At 39.3% G+C, this 17,361-nt stretch overlaps 1 protein-coding gene across 5 annotated transcripts; it reads left to right on the forward strand.

Moving 5' to 3' along the window:
• Positions 1-1,855: 1,855 nt before the first annotated feature.
• Positions 1,856-15,441, forward strand: rbpms2a (RNA binding protein, mRNA processing factor 2a). Of its 5 annotated transcripts, none has more exons than XM_080884759.1 (8): positions 1,860-2,336; positions 4,554-4,631; positions 5,979-6,017; positions 6,231-6,293; positions 7,252-7,402; positions 8,213-8,376; positions 10,112-10,184; positions 11,194-12,282. In XM_080884759.1, exons 1-7 carry the CDS (start codon positions 2,073-2,075, stop codon positions 10,175-10,177), a joined length of 825 nt encoding a protein of 274 aa, XP_080740885.1. In that variant the 5' UTR covers positions 1,860-2,072; the 3' UTR covers positions 10,178-10,184; positions 11,194-12,282. The 5 variants fall into 5 exon arrangements, with proteins under 5 accessions (XP_080740884.1, XP_080740885.1, XP_080740887.1 ...); XM_080884760.1 differs by having other exon boundaries at positions 1,863-2,336; positions 8,213-8,361; positions 11,194-12,281; XM_080884758.1 differs by lacking the exons at positions 10,112-10,184; positions 11,194-12,282 and adding an exon at positions 14,571-15,441 and having other exon boundaries at positions 1,856-2,336; positions 8,213-8,361.
• The last annotated feature ends 1,920 nt before the right edge of the window (positions 15,442-17,361 follow it).

Consider the following 17,361-nt stretch of genomic DNA (forward strand, 5'->3'; position numbering starts at 1 on the left):
ATTATTATTTTCTCATATTCAGCTAATATGCAAAATTTGAAATTGTCTTCAATTTTTTTTTTTGAAAAATACAAAAATATTTAAACATTTAAAGTCATGCAAAACAAAGAAAAAGAAGCAAATGTGTATATTTTAGGAGAAGAGAAACAGGAAACGATTCCCAGTGTCTTGATCAGAAAATCACTTTGCTGCTGATGTACAGTGCAGGATAAAGGTTCAGACTGAATCTGCAAGCTATAAAATTAGGCCTCCACTGAAATACAGTCGCACACCAATCACAGTGCGATAAACAGATTGTTTTTCGTTGTTTAAGGGTTTGCACGAATACCTTCTTGCTTGTGTTGAAATGTCTCACCTCTCATTGAGCGACTGGACTCTTCTTTGTCTTCAATATGTGTGTACATGTATTAAGCACTTGGGTTAAGTGTGTGCAGAAACACACTAAAAAAGCAGCTTCACTATTTTTAGTGAGAATACGTCGGTCCACCCCCCTGCTCCTCGCCCCGTGGGCTTGATTGTGTTCCTATACAAAGTCAGGAAACCAGTTGGCCTCTGAGAGCTGACTTGTTGTGAGGAAACACGCTGTAGGCTGGGCTCGCATCCAGTGCTGAGCCTCGATACACAACACAAGCCGTCCCTCCACCCACGCCCTTCTTACATCAACCTGAGCCCAAACAATTAACACTCAGTTATTATTTCTTCGTCGTTACGTGATTCTGTTTAGATTAGTAGAGGTTACAACATTTCTATGATGCACATTTATATCACATTTTAAAAAGGCCCTGTTTTCTCATTTATTTTGCAGTTTATTAACCAAATTCACACAAAATCAGCAAAATTACATCTCTCTCTTTTTTTAGCACATTTTAAAAATATTTTAGGCTATTCAGCATCATGCTTGCATCTTGTGATATATTTTAAGAGGACATTTTAAGTTCTACATTTCTGAGTATTTGTGTACCAGCTATTAAAGGTTAAGGTAAACCATAAATCATCGGTTCAGTTTTGTTATTTTACTCTGATATAGTAGAAATATTCAAAATGATCTAAATTAGAGGAGTTAGATCTCACTGTATGTCCTCATTCTGTCATATTCCTAAAATCAGCAGTCAGTGCTGGAATGGGTATTCAGATGTTTTTTCAATGGGAAAAGCAGAAATACCACATTTACCTTCATCCTTCAGCAAAAGTGTCAGCAAGAGATAAAAAAGGGCATATAAAGATATACTTGACAGTAAATCTGAAATGGCCTCTACCATCGGTACACACTGAATTATATTTATTACAATTTCACTTTATAAAACACTTTACTGTATAATGTTCTGTATTTTACTCTTCACCAAAAAAACGGTGAATAAAAGAGCAAAAGCCAATAATCTCCTAAATTAGTGCGCAGCAAAATTATACATCCAATTATGTAAAGACCAGAATTTCGCTTAATCGTGAAACACACGTTAAGTAAATATATAACTACAAATTCAACATTACAGTAAAAATCGGCGCTTAATATTTGCTGAAGAGATTTTTTTCTTTTCTTTTTGGGAAAGGTCGTAGAAGTTGCAGGCCAAAGAGGAAAAAAGAACAAACATATGAGTTTAGCATATAGCTAATGCCAGCAACACCAACAGTAGTTTCATTTTCGATAAAGTTAACGGGTTTGCGGTCGTTACCATTGGCTGCGAGGGGGTCCCATAGAAACGGTGATGTAGCGGCGCAGGGGCCGGGTCTTCCTGCAACAGCTGAGGCGGATCTGCAGCCTGATTACGGCTCACAGCAGACTCCAACATAATTGATGACCTAATTGAAAACCAGGAGGAGGAGGAGAGACGGGGTGGAGGGGGGAGCTCAGGAGGAGGGAGAGAGAAAGACGCGCTCCAATGAGGAAAAAGTTTACTTGTTCTTCCTCCGCACAGTCCCACAGTTGAGGGCATTGATGTGAGCGCAGAGGCTTTCAGTTTTTTTACGCGCACTTCTTCCCCCATCTCTCACCCTCACACATGGAGCACAAATCCACCTTCTCACCTTTAGTTTAGCGTGTGTTTCCTTTTTCCTTTTCCTCCTCCCTTTTATGAATGATTCTCTCTCGCAGTGTTGCTGTTAAACTATCCTCGGATACTTCGCCGTCCTCGTCCGCACAGACTCACCTCGGCACATCTTCTCTGCTCAAGTTCAAACGCCACCAGGACTTTCACTGCAGCTTCAGACGCACTTGGGGGAAATATCACTCGACGAGGAAAAACTTGATACTCTGTGCAGCAGCAGCAGCCGACGCGACCGTCAACATGAGTCTGAAAGCTGACGCAGAGCCGAATAACAACGTTTCCATCGAGGAGGAGGTGAGTTTAGCCAAAGTTGTATTTCTTCTGCGCGCAGGGCTGTGACCCGGTCACGTTCACGTTTAATGAAAACTTTGTTTCCGGCCGCGCATTCAGACTTCTCCCAAATTATCTTTTACGTTCTTCCAGTCGGTCCCGAAGCGCTTTATGATGAACAAAAATTAAAGGGGCATTGCCGCGCCACCTGAGGAGCCTCACAAAGTTGCGCACACGTTAATATTTTCCAAATTGTTACTTAAACGCGTGCTGCTGTGAGCTTCAACTTTCACTAATCCTACTTTTTACACGTTAATATTACCTCTGTTTGCAGATTGTTAGCAGCAGCGTGCAAAGACTGTTAAAAATGACCCCGTCTGTTTTGGGTTTTTTTTTCTCTTCATATCCTTTGAGATTCTGTGAATTTGTGAGACATGCAAGCATGTCAAATCTAACAATTTGTCTAAAAAATTAGGCTTGGAAATTAAATTTGTCTTCGAAATATCCTGTAGACGTTGTTTTTCTTTGAAAGCGCAACTAACTTATCATTTCATTTATTTGTATTTATGCCAGTAAAATTCATATTCATAGTGAATAGTGTAGCGTTTTTCTTTTTTGCACCCCCCCTTACAAAAATCTGCCATTGTCATTTTTGTCACCATAAAACTGGAACCTAAAACAAAATGTTGCAGTGTGGTATTTATTTTCAAAGCCCTCTTTAATTTGTTTTAATTTAAATTATTTTCAGCAGCCACTCTTGTGTCTGTGTGGCCAGCTATATTTCCTCTTTAATGACTCCTTATAGCGAGACACTGAGGGGAGCACCAGGCCTTTTGTTCCTCCTTCTTTGTTCCCATTGTCTTACAACAAAGCCTTGAGTAGCCACTTGACTTTTTTTTTTCTTTCTTTTTTTTGTTTGCAGCCCATTTTCCTTTAACATTTTTTTTTCTTCATAATTAGGAGCAAAGAATACATTTAAAAAATTTTCCTCCTAATTCTTTTTTTTTTTTTTTTTTTTGGTCCTGAAAAAGCTTCATTGTCAGTCATTAACAATTCTGCTTGTTTCTGGAAATCGATCTGTGTAAAACTGATTATTGTGAATTTTACAGAAGCCACACAGGGTGCACGGGCTTCCTTGCAGCTCCAGCTCTATATGCTTGTCATCTTGGAGGCACTGTTGGTGAGAAGCTGGAGGATAAATTAAAACATCTCCACTGAGTTGTGTCCAGCTGGGCCAGCTTTCAGTCGCTGTATATGCTGACTTGTAAAGAGCTGAGAATTGCTGCTGTGCGGCACCTGAAAAATGCCGGAGGGCCGACAGGGTTGGGGCCGCGGGTCAGAGGAAGGAAATGGTGTCACGCTGTGCACTGTTGTCCAGTGCTGTTCCTCTGGCAGCCCCATTGTACTGTGGGCCTTCCCACCGGCTGGGAACTAATGGGTCCTCACACCGCCCTGTTCATTTTCCTGCCCACACTGGATTATACACAGCACTAGTTTTCAGTATCTGATCAAGGCAGGTTCAAGGCTTCTTTCTTTTGGGGGGGGGACATGGCCTTTAAGATCCTCTACAGCTTCACGTTCACCATTTTCTGTGTAACATGTTGGAGAAATGTACGGCTGAAACAACGCTGTACTCCCAGTTTTCGCTCATCGATGACTCATTATTCCTGATTCATCATTTTGTAATCCCTTAAATAAAGCGGAGCTCTGTTTGGGTTTCTGGCGGTTCCTGACTTGAGGTTCGAGACCCAGCCAAGGGTTCACTTGTTAATTTTCAGAGGTCACAGCATGATTAAGACTAACATAAAAGGGGAAAACTGCAGTACAAAAATGACTTTCACATTCATCAGTGGATAATTGTAGGTCTTTGTGACATTTAAAAGTAATGGTGTCGGGAAGAATTGAGGCCTCTTGTTGGCCAGATAAACTAGAAGTTGAGGCTATTGGCCTAAAGTAACATCTACTGAAATGTTGTTTTTCTTGTAGTACAACTTTACACTGCAGTATTTCAGCGTTTTAGCCACTGAAGTAATTTAGGAAAGGTCTGTGAAGCTCTTGCTACTGGAACAGCAGACCCATAATTGTTTTAAAGGTCAGTTCAAATTTCCACGGTCTGAGCTTTCTTTTGGTATTTGGTAATTATCAAGGTTTTTTTTTTTTAAATCTTTTGAGTGATAAGTGGTCTAATAAAACACAGAAAATTTGCTAATGTGATCCCCCTCCTTTCTTTTTTGTCTGCAGGTACGAACACTGTTTGTCAGTGGCCTACCGGTCGATATCAAGCCACGGGAACTTTACCTTCTCTTCAGACCTTTTAAAGTAAGTTCTATCGTTTCTAATGCAGTTTTAGGTACATGTGATGGAATTTGTGTTGCCCATCGTGAAACTGCACTGGTGCATTTGGGTAATATCAGCTGATTGGATGTGGATTTGTCCCTCTACTTAAAAATCAAGGGTAGCTCCTGCGTGCCAGGCTCTGGAAGAGACCTGTGGACACTTTCTATAAAGATTACCTGCATGAAAAAGTGAAGAATCTCTTCAAGTGCCTATGAACAGCCAGACCGTACCGTGCTTCTTTTTTAGTGTAACTAAGCCCACCCAATTCCTTTCTTTCTAGTCCAGATATTTGCATATATGGAAATGAGGCCACATTATTGTTCACCCATTGCTGTTTTTTTCCCTGACCGGACTCAAGTTCCATAAACACCCCTCCCACCCTTGTCCTAACTAACCAAATTGGAAGTGGTATCCCTCGCACATGGATGGTCTTGTGGAATGTGTAAATGAGTAGCTCTCGCGATTGGCCAACCAATCCTCTCCATGACCCAGCTCGCCCACTGTGTAGGGAAATTTTTTTATTTCCTCTAACATTTGTGCATTGTGAAATAGCGATTGTACTTGTAACACTGCTTTGTTTTGGCCCCTTTTACATCTACTGTAGGCAAACACTGCTCATTGTGTACTGATAGGGTTAATCTGATCTCAGTTCTTACATTCAGGACTACATTTAAATAAAGACTTTGTCCTTATACTGGAGCTTCTAAAGAGAAGTCCTGTAACTTCACCTATTCTGCCTCTTTTCTTGCTCTGAATTACTGAAACTGAGTCTGGTTTGGACTGGTGCTAAAGATTTATCATAGCCACTAAAAGTTGTTTAATTTTCCATAGCTGTAAATCAGGTTTAGGAAAGATCCCATTTATCAATAGTTTAGTCAGGCAAAATTCCTTCATTTCTTAGTTAAAACAGGAGTAAATCCCTAAACCTTGTGCTGTTTTTGTTTTATTTTGTTATTTTACTTAAATTGGCTTTATTTGGAAGTCATGCCCAAGCTGTTATTAAACTAATGCAAAAGAGAATCTTGCATATCTGATAGCACATGCTTGGCCTATTACAGTCCTCGTTTTCCTTTGATTAGCTTTGAAGACAAATCTGACTCAGTATTCTACATGTAGTCAAACTGCAGAAGGCTTCACCTGTTGGAAATGTGCATGTAATTTGATTGTGACAAATGTAAATGAAACTGTCTCAGAGTGTGGGATGGTCTGCTGCGGAGCTCAAAGTGAAGGTGCACAAAAGCAGACTTCTCTTCATATAGTGAGACATTCATGCTTGACTTCCTGCATGTGACTCCAGGGTGGATAATTGGCTATCTTTCTTCCCCGCAGGGTTATGAAGGGTCACTGATTAAGTTAACATCAAAACAGGTGAGATGCCTTCATCATTGCTTTAATGCCATATTAAATAAACTTGCAGGCTGTGTTGGCACTAGTTTTCTTTTTAATTCGACAAGACACAGAAATTCCTACTTCATCAGGATCATTATATTGTGACGGCAAAATAATGAGTGTGATATTTGAAGAAAATGATGGTGCTCGTGTGTGTCAAGTTGTAGCTTTGTTTCCTCCCTTCTCTTCCAGCCTGTCGGGTTTGTAACCTTTGACAGTCGGTCTGGAGCTGAAGCTGCAAAAAATGCACTAAATGTAAGCAACGGCTTGTTTTTACAGTCTTCTGTTTTCCCTCTATTTAATAAAACAAATCGTAAATGGAATTAGATTTGTTCTAACCTTTGCTTTAACCTAAGAGAGTGATTGGGACTTAAGTCTTTTGGACCCTTTCTTAAAAATTTCTCGTAGCCAACCCATTTTGTCTTTTATAATTCAATGGCAGGGCCATTTTTGGAAAGAGGCCAGAATCCCGTAGCCTTACGGTAGTTTACTTTGACCTTGATACACATCCTTCTTAGTCCTGTGTAGCTTTCCTCATTTTGCATATCACTGCTTTTACTGTAATACTTGTTCTATAGCCACATGTGTAGTGTTTATATGGACACATCTTCTGTAGTGTAACTCTTATTTTTGTCACTCAGTAGCCCACATTGGCAGTATCTAACACTTCTCTCTCATAGCCTAGCATTCCTTATGAGCATCACCTCTTAGACACATCAGCAGTCACACACACAAACACACACATACACCAAAATACTACTCACCTGCATGTGGGCACAACGCTTAGGGCACAAGAACACAAGCAGGGTCAAACCACAAACTTAAACACTCAACGTCTCACCACTGGCCCTTTTCTTCATCCCCGTCTCCTCTGAGCTCACGTGACTGATCACCTGCGGTCGCCTGCGCTCTCCGTTTTTTGTCATGAGGAGAAAGAGATGCAAGCGTGTTTGAAATATTTCAGAAGTGTCCTTCAATCTGCCCTTATTTTGACATCTCTTTTTGTGAGTAGTTTTAGTTTAGTGACGTTGGAGCGGGTGTGTTAGCATCCCAGTGAGAGTAGTTGGTTCAAGGGAAGCTTGAAGGATATGTTCTGACTATTTAAGCTCTGCTTAAGGAAAGGGCGCCATGTGAGACTGAGCTACAGCCCCGCGAACTAAGCCCACCTCCCTTACAATACTGTGTCCCTCCCTCCCTCCGTCTCTCCCCCCAGGGAATCCGTTTTGACCCTGAAAGTCCCCAGACCCTGCGCTTAGAGTTTGCTAAAGCCAACACGAAGATGGCAAAGAGTAAGCTGATGGCCACACCGAACCCCACAAATATCCACCCTGCTCTAGGAGCACACTTCATTGCACGGGACCCATGTAAGTCTTACCGCTGCACCACTCTAGGCTCTCATCCACTCTCACCCTGACAATTCCAGTACATAGCTGTCCTTGTTGCCCTTTTCTTTAAACAAACTTTGGATATTGTGGGATTTTTTTTTTTTTTTTAAGGCAAATACCTGTAGGTTAAACTTCTAACAAATGAAGGACTAACTCACCTCTGCATGCATGCGTCATCTCAAGTCTTTTGACAGCGGCTTTGCTTCTGTCCAGCTGGGAAATTCCACCCTCAGGTTTTAGTCAGCAGTTGTCTCTGCGCTCTTTCCTGAACACCTCAGTGATTCTTTAGGGTTTGACAATTTTTTTTTTTTTTTAATTTTTTTTTTAGATCCTCTCAGATCATATTTTCCCCACTGATTTTTTTTTTTCTTCACAAAGGGCAAGAAGGGGAAGCAACAGGGCTAAAAAAAAAAAAAAACATCAGTTCACAAAACATTATCAAGCATTTTACACAGTAACACTGCATTGTTGCACTTGCAGCATCCAGACTGGATCTTATGCTGATCTTTTATACTAGAGCTCCCATTAGTTTTGCAAATTGACCCAATACTAAAGTTAAGTGAGCTAATTTGCAATCAAATTGTAGTTTGTCTGATTCACATAGAAAATGTTTGTTTTTTGTTTTTTAAAAGGTAAAACTTTATTACTTAAAGAACAATGACTGTTAAAAATTGGGTCGATTGGGTTTATATATAGATAGATAGATAGATAGAGCTAGCTATAGCAATGATGAAAGCCACTAGAGGTAGGTCAGTCAGCTCTGTTTCCTTCCACCTTGTGCTTCCTCAGATGATCTGACTGGGGCAGCACTGATCCCAGCGTCACCGGATGCGTGGACTCCTTACCCTCTGTATACCACTGAGCTGACTCCAGGCCTCCCTCACGCAGCCTTCACTTACCCAGCGGCCGCCGCTGCAGCCGCAGCTCTCCACGCCCAGGTGAGGGACCAACCGGTGTGTTTCTTTCTTTCCTTTTCTTTTTAAACATCCCCATCTGTGAATTCTGTTAGATTAATGCCCACACTCTGATACAATGCTGATTATCATAACCTAAAATTCATGATTCTTGCACAAGTGTTAATTTCAGTTTGTCCATTTAATCTGTAAAATTAAATGTGATCCAAAAATGTAAGACCTTGAGATTCAGCATCCAGAACTGTGCTGCTGAAAGCAGAGGTTCAGTTTCTAGAAACAAACCTAGTGGTCCTCTGAGGTAATGCAGTTACAGCATCGGCATGCGTTGCTTAAAAGGATGACGGTATCGAGTCTGAGTTGAGGTTGTCGGTGCAACTTTGTAGTCCTGTCAAACGGTGAGCCAAGATCTTTTTTTATAATAAAAAGATGATGTTTTCAAATTGGAAATTCTGGGATCAGGATCATATTTGATAATCCCCCACAGGGCAATTTTTAAATTGTTAAAGGTTTAGGTTCTCATCTATGGTTATGCATCAGTGGAGATTTGTGCATTTTGAGTGCAACCTTTAAATACAGTACTCGCTTTAAATCTTATGTTTTTGATCACGAGAGATACATTTTTGTGGACGTGACTTATAGCATTCTGTATTTGCTGGGGGGTTAAAGATGCACATACTAATGAGAACCTGTGATTTGGTTTTCAGCATGGAATAACGCTGTAATATTAAACGCATCCATGTGAGGCTAAAGTGTGTGTTTGATGCAAGTTTGTATTTACAGTAGACTGTAGCTGGAGTCTGGTGTTTGGGGGGGGGAGGAAGGAAGGAATCTGGTTTTAAATCTCAACTCTATTTCTGATGAATGGAGGATGAGGAATCTGTACAGAAATGGGTAGTGTTTACACTGTAAGCTAATTGCACTCTATTTGCTAGAGCAATAGTGCAGCCAGCTACCAGGGAGTAGACAGGGCTTTTAGTAACAATAGCAATGGAAAATATTTCTCGTGTTGGGTCATTTAAAGTTCATTGTCAGCTAATGCAGTCGTGCAATAGGAGTGCAGGGGAGTGCTAGACTGTAAAGTAGGCAGCTATTACTTTGGCCATCTTGTCACACACAGAGGGCTCAGGAATGTAAGGCATTTGCTTGGAGAAATTGTCGGACCTTATGGCCTTTTCTGGAGGTGCCAACTTACTGTCTATGTTCCTGCTGGAAGAGAAGCTGAGTGGGTAGAAACATAAAGGAGGGAAAGCTTTTAATTGGATTCTGATGAAAGATCCCCTAAAATGCCGCTGATCCTAATGCTCTTCCACTGCCTGGCTTTTTTTGTTTTATCTACGACACGACCAAAAAATCCTCGACATGTCTCCAAACAAGTGTTGATAACTGCAGAACTATGTTGAGCATTCTGGCCGTGCAGTTGTGGCCTATAACAGTTTGTAGAAACAGGAGGCCTCATTTTCTAAGGTTTAGTCACAGGTAAGGAAAGGTACAGACATACCAGCTCCTACCCTGTGGAAATGTTTAACACACGGAGAAGTTCACCTCTCCACATTTCCATGCCTGTTAATTACTCCAGGACTTGTCCTGAATGAGCAGCTACGTGACCCACATTCCCATGGCTTCAGTGACTAGGGCTTAAAGGGACACTCGGTCCTCCTAAACCTGCCTATAAAAGTATCGTTTCCAAGTATTAATTGTTAATCTGCAGAATTGTAGATTGAAGCACTGAAGCCTGGTTTTGGTCTGGTGTACATGACTGTGTTTGTTTCTTTAGATGCGCTGGTACCCTACTCCCTCTGAGACTTCCCAGCCTGGATGGAAGTCCCGGCAGTTTTGTTAGATATTTAGTGAGTAACCTTTGGTCAAACAGTATTTTTAGAATTGTCACCGTCCCACTTATTGCTGCTAGCCTGATGTCATACATACTGAAACCTGCATAATGACACATTAAAATTTATAAGTAAACACAGCACAATAAAAAACACAAATACATATCCCTGAATATCTGACTAGCTGTTAAAGGACAGGGCTGGCAACATTCTGATTTCTATTGCCAAAATCCAGTAAGACGTTAATGTAGCCAGGACTTCCCGAGCCTTTCTGTAACTCGGCCCCAAATTATTTGTTCTCATTAAAGATGTACATTTTTATAAAAAGGCTTCAAATTTGATCTTTTTATAATGTAAAATGGCTTCCTAAAACACAACTCTTATGCTTTTTGTTTCTTTTTTTATATTTTTGTGTATTTAAATGAATTTCTTTGCCCATTTGAAGCAGTTTTCATCTGTTTTAAGATGCTTTGCAGGGGTTTGAGCTGAGGATTAACATATTTGGTGCATGAATGGGTGTTTCCAGCAGAGGGGTATGATCGTTGTTGCAGAATAGGTGATTATCATCACACTGAACTTTTAGACCAGTGATGTAGTCTTTCTATTATAGGACTCTTGACTGGCTGACACTTTACCATGAACAGATACTGTAAGGTTTGTTTTCCCCTCCTTTTGGGGTCAGTCTGCATTCTGCTGTAAATGTTTACTAATGCATCAAATGTCCATTAGTCCACAGCTGAAATGTCCCCAGCAAATGCACCAGTTGCCTCTGTTTGAGTATACAGGATATACTAGCAGTGTGTTTAGCAGTTTGGGTAACTGGATCATTTTTTTTATTTTATTTTAAATGTCCTGTTAAGGTGTTTGACTTAAATTTGAACCAGTTGTTTTGGGGCTGAGCACCACAGATGGAAAAGGGAAGTCTGAGCACTCACACGGTCTTAGATCATTTTGGTTTTTTAAACTGGGAAGCTACCTGGCATTAAAACTGATAGTCTTGTCTGTCTCCTCCCCTTTTTTTCTTCAGGCCTCTGGAAGCCACACCTTTGTCCAGCTGAAGTGAGGTTTGCCAAGCTCTGCATTAATTTAATCAGTTTATTTAATGGACAAATGTGCATTACTATAAGCAAACAGTATTTATATCTCCTTCCGATTGTCTCTGGGGGAGCCTGAGTTAAGACCAGTTTGCTGTCGACAATCTGAGCTTATCCTTGGCAACTATTGTGGTACCATCTTAGCACTTCAAAAAAAAAAAACCTCATGCAAAACCTTTTCAAACTCAATGGCTCATAATTGCTGAGGAAAATTGATGCATTGAAGCAACTGTTGTTAAGCTAGTCCTTCCCTGAGTTACCGCTGCTCCTGGGAGGTTTAGAAGCGTTATAAGTCATTGCATGTTAAAGTCTTTTTGGCATGAATTTAGAACGCAGAGTTCTGTGTATCCTAATTTTCTTAGTGTATGTGTTGCCGCTTTTCCTTGGCCTAGACAGCGAAATGTTTTGTTTATCTGTAGAACCTTGGTCTTACCTCTGTGAAAGCTAGGCTGTTGTGTAAATGGCTTATCTCGCATGGACCTTGTGAATGCATCCCTATGTTCTGACAATCCCAGTCCTTATGATCATATCAATGTTTGTCATTATTTGAGTAAAGGAAAGTACAAATATTTTTGTACTTTTTGCATAATGTATATTTATGCATTTTTGTGCAACTAAATAATGAACCTGTATAAGTTGTATGTTTAGTCGTCTCTTGTGTTTTTGGTGTTTTTGAGCCTATAATCCTGTTGAAGTAGTTTTAAAGAAGAAAAAGTGCAATTTGTTTAAAGGGGAAGTGGGTATCTGTCAAAACATGGAAGTATTCTGAACGTGGCTTGTGCCATTCTGCTAAAATGAGATTGCTGTAAAATGATCTGTCAGAATGTGAAACTGGACTACAAACAAAGGGTTGCTTTTTTGGGGGGGTGGGGGCATTTTGAAATGGGAAGCAGGATTAGACTGATGGAGGAATTTAGTTTGTGGTTTAGAACCTGTTTGTCTTTGTATCTGCTGTGCATAAGATGTAAAAAAATGATAATCCCATCTTATGAATAAAAAGTGAATGCATATATCTGGACATCTGTCATTTCTCACAGAGTCAAGTCGGTCGCTAAAGTTAAACGCTCCAACGCTATGCTAACTCAAAGAAACATCAGATGTTGGCATCAATAATTCATACCAACTTTTCATTTGTGATGCACCACTGCATTAATGTCTGTTTGCGTCATATGTGGAGCTGACCTCCACACTCTGCCTTCATTAGCTGCTAAAATGCTCTGCTCAACCTACCGTGATGGATCCTCCAGGGACTCTTAAGCAACTCTTCTCAATATGACCAGCTGCCTAATTGAAGTGGTGCTGGTGGTAACTATTTATATTTGACAATATTGTGCTAATTAAGCGACAGTGCCATGAAAAAGTATTTGGCCTTTGTTTGTTTGGGGGGGGGGGGGCACATTTGTCACACTAAATGTTTCAGACAATCAAAGGAAAATTTAATACCAGGTAAATATGACCCTAATAAATACAAAGTGCAGTTCTAAATGATTTTTAAGTGAAAAAAGCTTTTACAAACATTCCCTGGACATGTCAAATGTGATCGACTCCCATGGTTAAATGAAGATTTTGTTTTATTATTTTCAATGGCCACACCCACGTCAAATTACTGCCAGACCTGAACCAAGTCAAAAATCCCTTAAATTGGAACCTGTCTGATAAAGTGAAGCAGGTTAAAGCAAACCAACACATTATGCTACAATCTAAATGAATGACCAGTAGTCATTGATGCCTGTCAGTCTGTAAAGGGTTACAAAGCAGTTTGTAGGCTTTGGGACTCAATGAGCCACGGTAAGGGCAATTATCAACGGATAAAGAAAACTGGCGAACTGAACTTTTTGAAAGGTTTGAGTTCTGCTCTGGTATAAAATTAGCATATTTTACAAAACATCACAAAAACGTGGTGGTAGTGTGACGGTCTGAGGCTGCTTTGCCGCTTCCTGAAGGAGAATATCTGGCCATCACTTCAATCATTGAAGCTCAAGCACACTTGATTTGCAGCAGGACAACGAGTCAAAACATACGGTCCACATGTGGATGGTTCAAAAGTAAGTTTTTGGTGTGGCGTAGTCAAAGTCTGGAGTTGAACCTAATGAAATGCCGTTTGTGATAGAAAACCCTCCAGTGTGTCTGAATGAATTCTCTAAAGAAAATTGGGCCAAAATTCCCCAAGTGATGTCAAAGACTCATCGCCAGTTATCACAAATGTTTTCCTGCAGTTCTTGCTGACAAGGGTGGAAGAACCATTTGTTGGGTTTTTCATGTAAGCCCAGCTAAGTTTGGAAAACCTTTTCCCCTCAAATGATTTCAAATCTGCATTTCGTATTTACATCAGTAGTTTTAGTCCAATATTAAAATTTGTTTGATAATCTGAAACATGTTAGTGTGGAAAAATATGCAAAAACATTAAATTCCCTGTGTAAATACATGACTGGTAGTCCACATTCATATTTGTCTTTTTTTAATTTTATTTTAGAAATTGATTTATAAATTAAATATTTAGTTTAATTCCTTCATGATATTTAGTTTAATTCCTCTGGTGACTTTAGAACATTATCATTTAAAGCTAAAATAAATTCATCACTATAATGGGTTAAAATGGGTTTGATCTGTTTGGATCATTAAAAATTCTCTAACTTGAATTTTTAAAAGAAAACTTGATCAAGCAAGTCATTTAATCACCTTGGAAAACATGTATATATTATTATCATATTGAGTATTTCTGTGAATTTTCTGAACCTAATTAAATTAAACCAGAGACGGTGACAGTGACTCTAAAACACGTAAAAACCCAAAAGAGCAACAAATGCCTCACAAGAAGCCAATATTCTCCCAAGAATCAGCCATTTGCCCTTCATGGAAATATGGGTCACTTAACATCACTATCTCAGAGTATTTGGATTGACATAAAATCAATAGAGTGCTAAGATGGGGATGCTACAGATTGAAAGGAACAGTTTCTCTTTCTCTGCTGTTTTCATCGGCTGGGGCCAAATGTAAACCTGAACTATCTGCTCCTTCATCCAGAGGATTCAATGTTGTTTCTTCACAGATCTTACTCTGCATTGCAGAAAGAACAGGTACTAACTGAAACACAGTAAATAAATAATAAATTTAAGACTTTTTTTTCTAATTGTGTATCGGATAGAATTCTGTGAAATGTATTCACGTACTGCAACATGTAGAAAGACATAAAGTACACAAGTTTTTCTTGTGTTCACAGCACATGTGGCTCATAACAAAACTAACTTGTTCCAGTTTGGTGGTGGTGTTTTAAAAAAAAAAAAAAAAAAACTGTTGTTTCTCACTGCAGGTCTGTTCTGCCCTCTGCCGGCTCAGCTCCCACATGAGCAGCTTACCTGCAGCAGCTACAGAGACCTCTCGTGGAAGTAAGAGTGTCTACACAGCAGCGTCTTCAGCCAGCAGTGTTCTCATTAGAACTTGCCTTTGAATGACTCATTTTTCCCGTGCACTCTCTCTTTCCTATAGTTTTCAACCACATAATGTTAAATTTCCAGGTGCACATCATGAGTTTGACATACAGCAAACATAATTCTGCTCTATACCAGTATTAACTGCTGTTTGATGTACTTTAAGTGTGCTTTGCTCTATTTTTATATTGTCACATGACTAAGTCTGCTGCTGCATAGACTTTCCACCCTCACAAATCAATACATGCATATATCATCCATCTTTAAGTGCAAGTAAGTAGTGGTTCCTTGTCTGTGATTACAGTCTCAGAAAGCATATTTTATTAGAAAAGCCAGCCGGAGTCAGTTAAGTGGACAATTTAAATCCCTTCACAGGTTACCTACAATGCTATTTTGGTCATCTGCCGTGTGTACTCTTTGTTATTCTCTTATTGTTGTACGATATAAACTTGTCGCATCCCTCAATCTAAAAACACCCAGTTGCTGTTCATTGCACAACAGAGTGGATCATAACCTAAGCCTCTTTATAAACCACAATCTGCAGGTTCACAAGTTGATCCTGTTTCGTGTTTTTTTAAATCATATTTGCGATGAAATATACATATATTTTTAATGTTAATGTATTCTGTTCTCTGGCAGGTAATAAAACTATTCAACTAGTTTTAAGAGGGAAATAGGTCCCATTTCAAATTTACTCACCAGTGCAGTTTTTTTATTCTTAATTTGCATTTGTTAAAGAACTTCATTTGTCATTAGAATAACAGTAACACAGCCTTGAAACCGCTTGTGAGTCGACTGTACAAATCAAGCCTCTAAATGGATACGTGTAAAAAATTATGAACAGTTCTGCTGAACATGTTGAATAAAAGCTGATTTTTTAATTTCAGTTGCATCTTGTTTTATTTAAAAGCAACTTTGACAGTGTACAGAGGCAAACTTGTCATTTCAGATGAACTTTTACTTGTACTTTAAGTTTAATTAGCTTCTATACATAAAATGGGTATTTTTCACAGAAGAGGTTTAACAAGTTCATAGAAGGTATTACAAGCAAAACATTTTTAAGTCCCAGTGATATAGACCTTTTTCTTCTTAAAGCTAGTTGTTGCTGGATTTTGTTTTATTTCACTTAACTAGAATGTTCTTTCTTTCTTTTTTAGTTTTAGCTACCTACAAATGACCTTGATACAGATGAGGAGAGGCCAAAGGAGCAAAGCCCAACTGTGGGCCACTGAAACAAAAGACCTTGGAACAATTTTAGCAGATGTTTTTGGCATCTTGCTTATGTCTGATATTATCAACGTGCAGGTGCAGAGTACAAGGTTGCTGTGTTGTTGTAAAGGTTACAGAAATCTGGCGGAGGTTAGCGAAAGTGCACTTCATTCCCATAACTGCAACTGGGTTTGTGATGGTCTGCACTAATCTTTGAGCTCTTTTTAACCTCTTACAGACTTATGTAACACTGGAACCAGAATTATAAAAGAAAAAAGGTGTCAAAAAATACTGAAACACTTCACTGAAAATGACAAGATGCCAATAAATGACTTCCTCCAGAGTTTCTTTAATGAAATGACAACCCACCAGCCATAGCATTAAAACCACTGGCAGGTAAAGCGTATAAAATTAATCATCTTGTTTTAATAAAACGCTCTGCTACAAAACCTCGGGTCTTGGAATTTAAGGAGATACGAACCACCCACCTAAATATTGCAACACCAGCAGGGGTTCCCCCAGCAGGACAATGCATCTACCACACAAGGAACACAGCAAGGAGACCCAGGTGCTGACCCAGCTTCCAAACATCTCAAATCTCAAGCTGAACAAGCTTGCACGAGACCCCAGGGAACAACTCCATCTACCGAGGCAACCCACAGGACCCAACCTTTGTGATTCAAAAATACCAAAAGACAACCCCAGAGATACCATGTCAATCCCACTGATGACAGAGCTGTTTTGCAGCACAATATTAAGCAGGTGATTTAATGTTAAAGCTCTCAGTTCATATGCCCTACCAAAATTCAATAGATTTGTCAGGTCATCTCATAAATAGGAGTACAGCAGCATAGTCCCTAAGTGGTAATTTGTTATAATTATACAAAGGAAAAGAGTGGGAGGCTGCGACTCCAAGTTTAATATTTATTTATTTGTGGTGTGTCCGGATTCATAGGCTGCATCCTCCTGAGGCCGCATTTGGAGGCCGATTACAACACGATGTAAAATACCAGAGGAAAGAATTTAAGATCTGCTTTAATGAAACTTGGGTCACAATGATAAAGCATATGAAGCTGTTTGTAAGAAAGAATGAGACACACAATGTGTTTCCTTTCAATTGATTTGAATATTTTCAAAGTAAAGCTCCAATAACCCTGGAATGTTATTGTTTTTATATTGTCTAACATTTGTATAAAGGTGTTTTTATGAACATATTTAATAATTATTTCATTGTTTTTATTTGTTTTTGTAGTAGTTATTATTAGTCAGGTTATTACTAGAGGTCTTCACAACTGTTTTTAAGTCTTGCCTTTCTTGATAAATAAAGTTTAAAGGCATGCCTCTGAACTGAAGAGTCATATTTGAGTTAAGTTCAGTTTGCACAAAAAAACAATTTTACATTAATTTATAAGAAAAAAATGTAGTTCACATCCATCTGAAATTATAGTAATATACTATTTTGTT

This window comes from Rhamphochromis sp. 'chilingali', assembly GCF_963969265.1.
Source record: "Rhamphochromis sp. 'chilingali' genome assembly, chromosome: 6".
Classification (NCBI taxonomy): Eukaryota; Metazoa; Chordata; class Actinopteri; order Cichliformes; family Cichlidae; genus Rhamphochromis; species Rhamphochromis sp. 'chilingali'.

What these genes read in the sequence shown, in the direction of transcription:
- rbpms2a (XM_080884758.1), top strand. Translation starts at nt 2,073, where the DNA reads ATGATTCTCTCTCGCAGTGTTGCTGTTAAACTATCCTCGGATACTTCG. An exon ending in CTGCAAAAAATGCACTAAAT is followed by an intron (nt 6,294 to 7,251) that starts GTAAGCAACGGC and finishes CTCTCCCCCCAG; the next exon opens with GGAATCCGTTTTGACCCTGA. An exon ending in CTTCATTGCACGGGACCCAT is followed by an intron (nt 7,403 to 8,212) that starts GTAAGTCTTACC and finishes GTGCTTCCTCAG; the next exon opens with ATGATCTGACTGGGGCAGCA.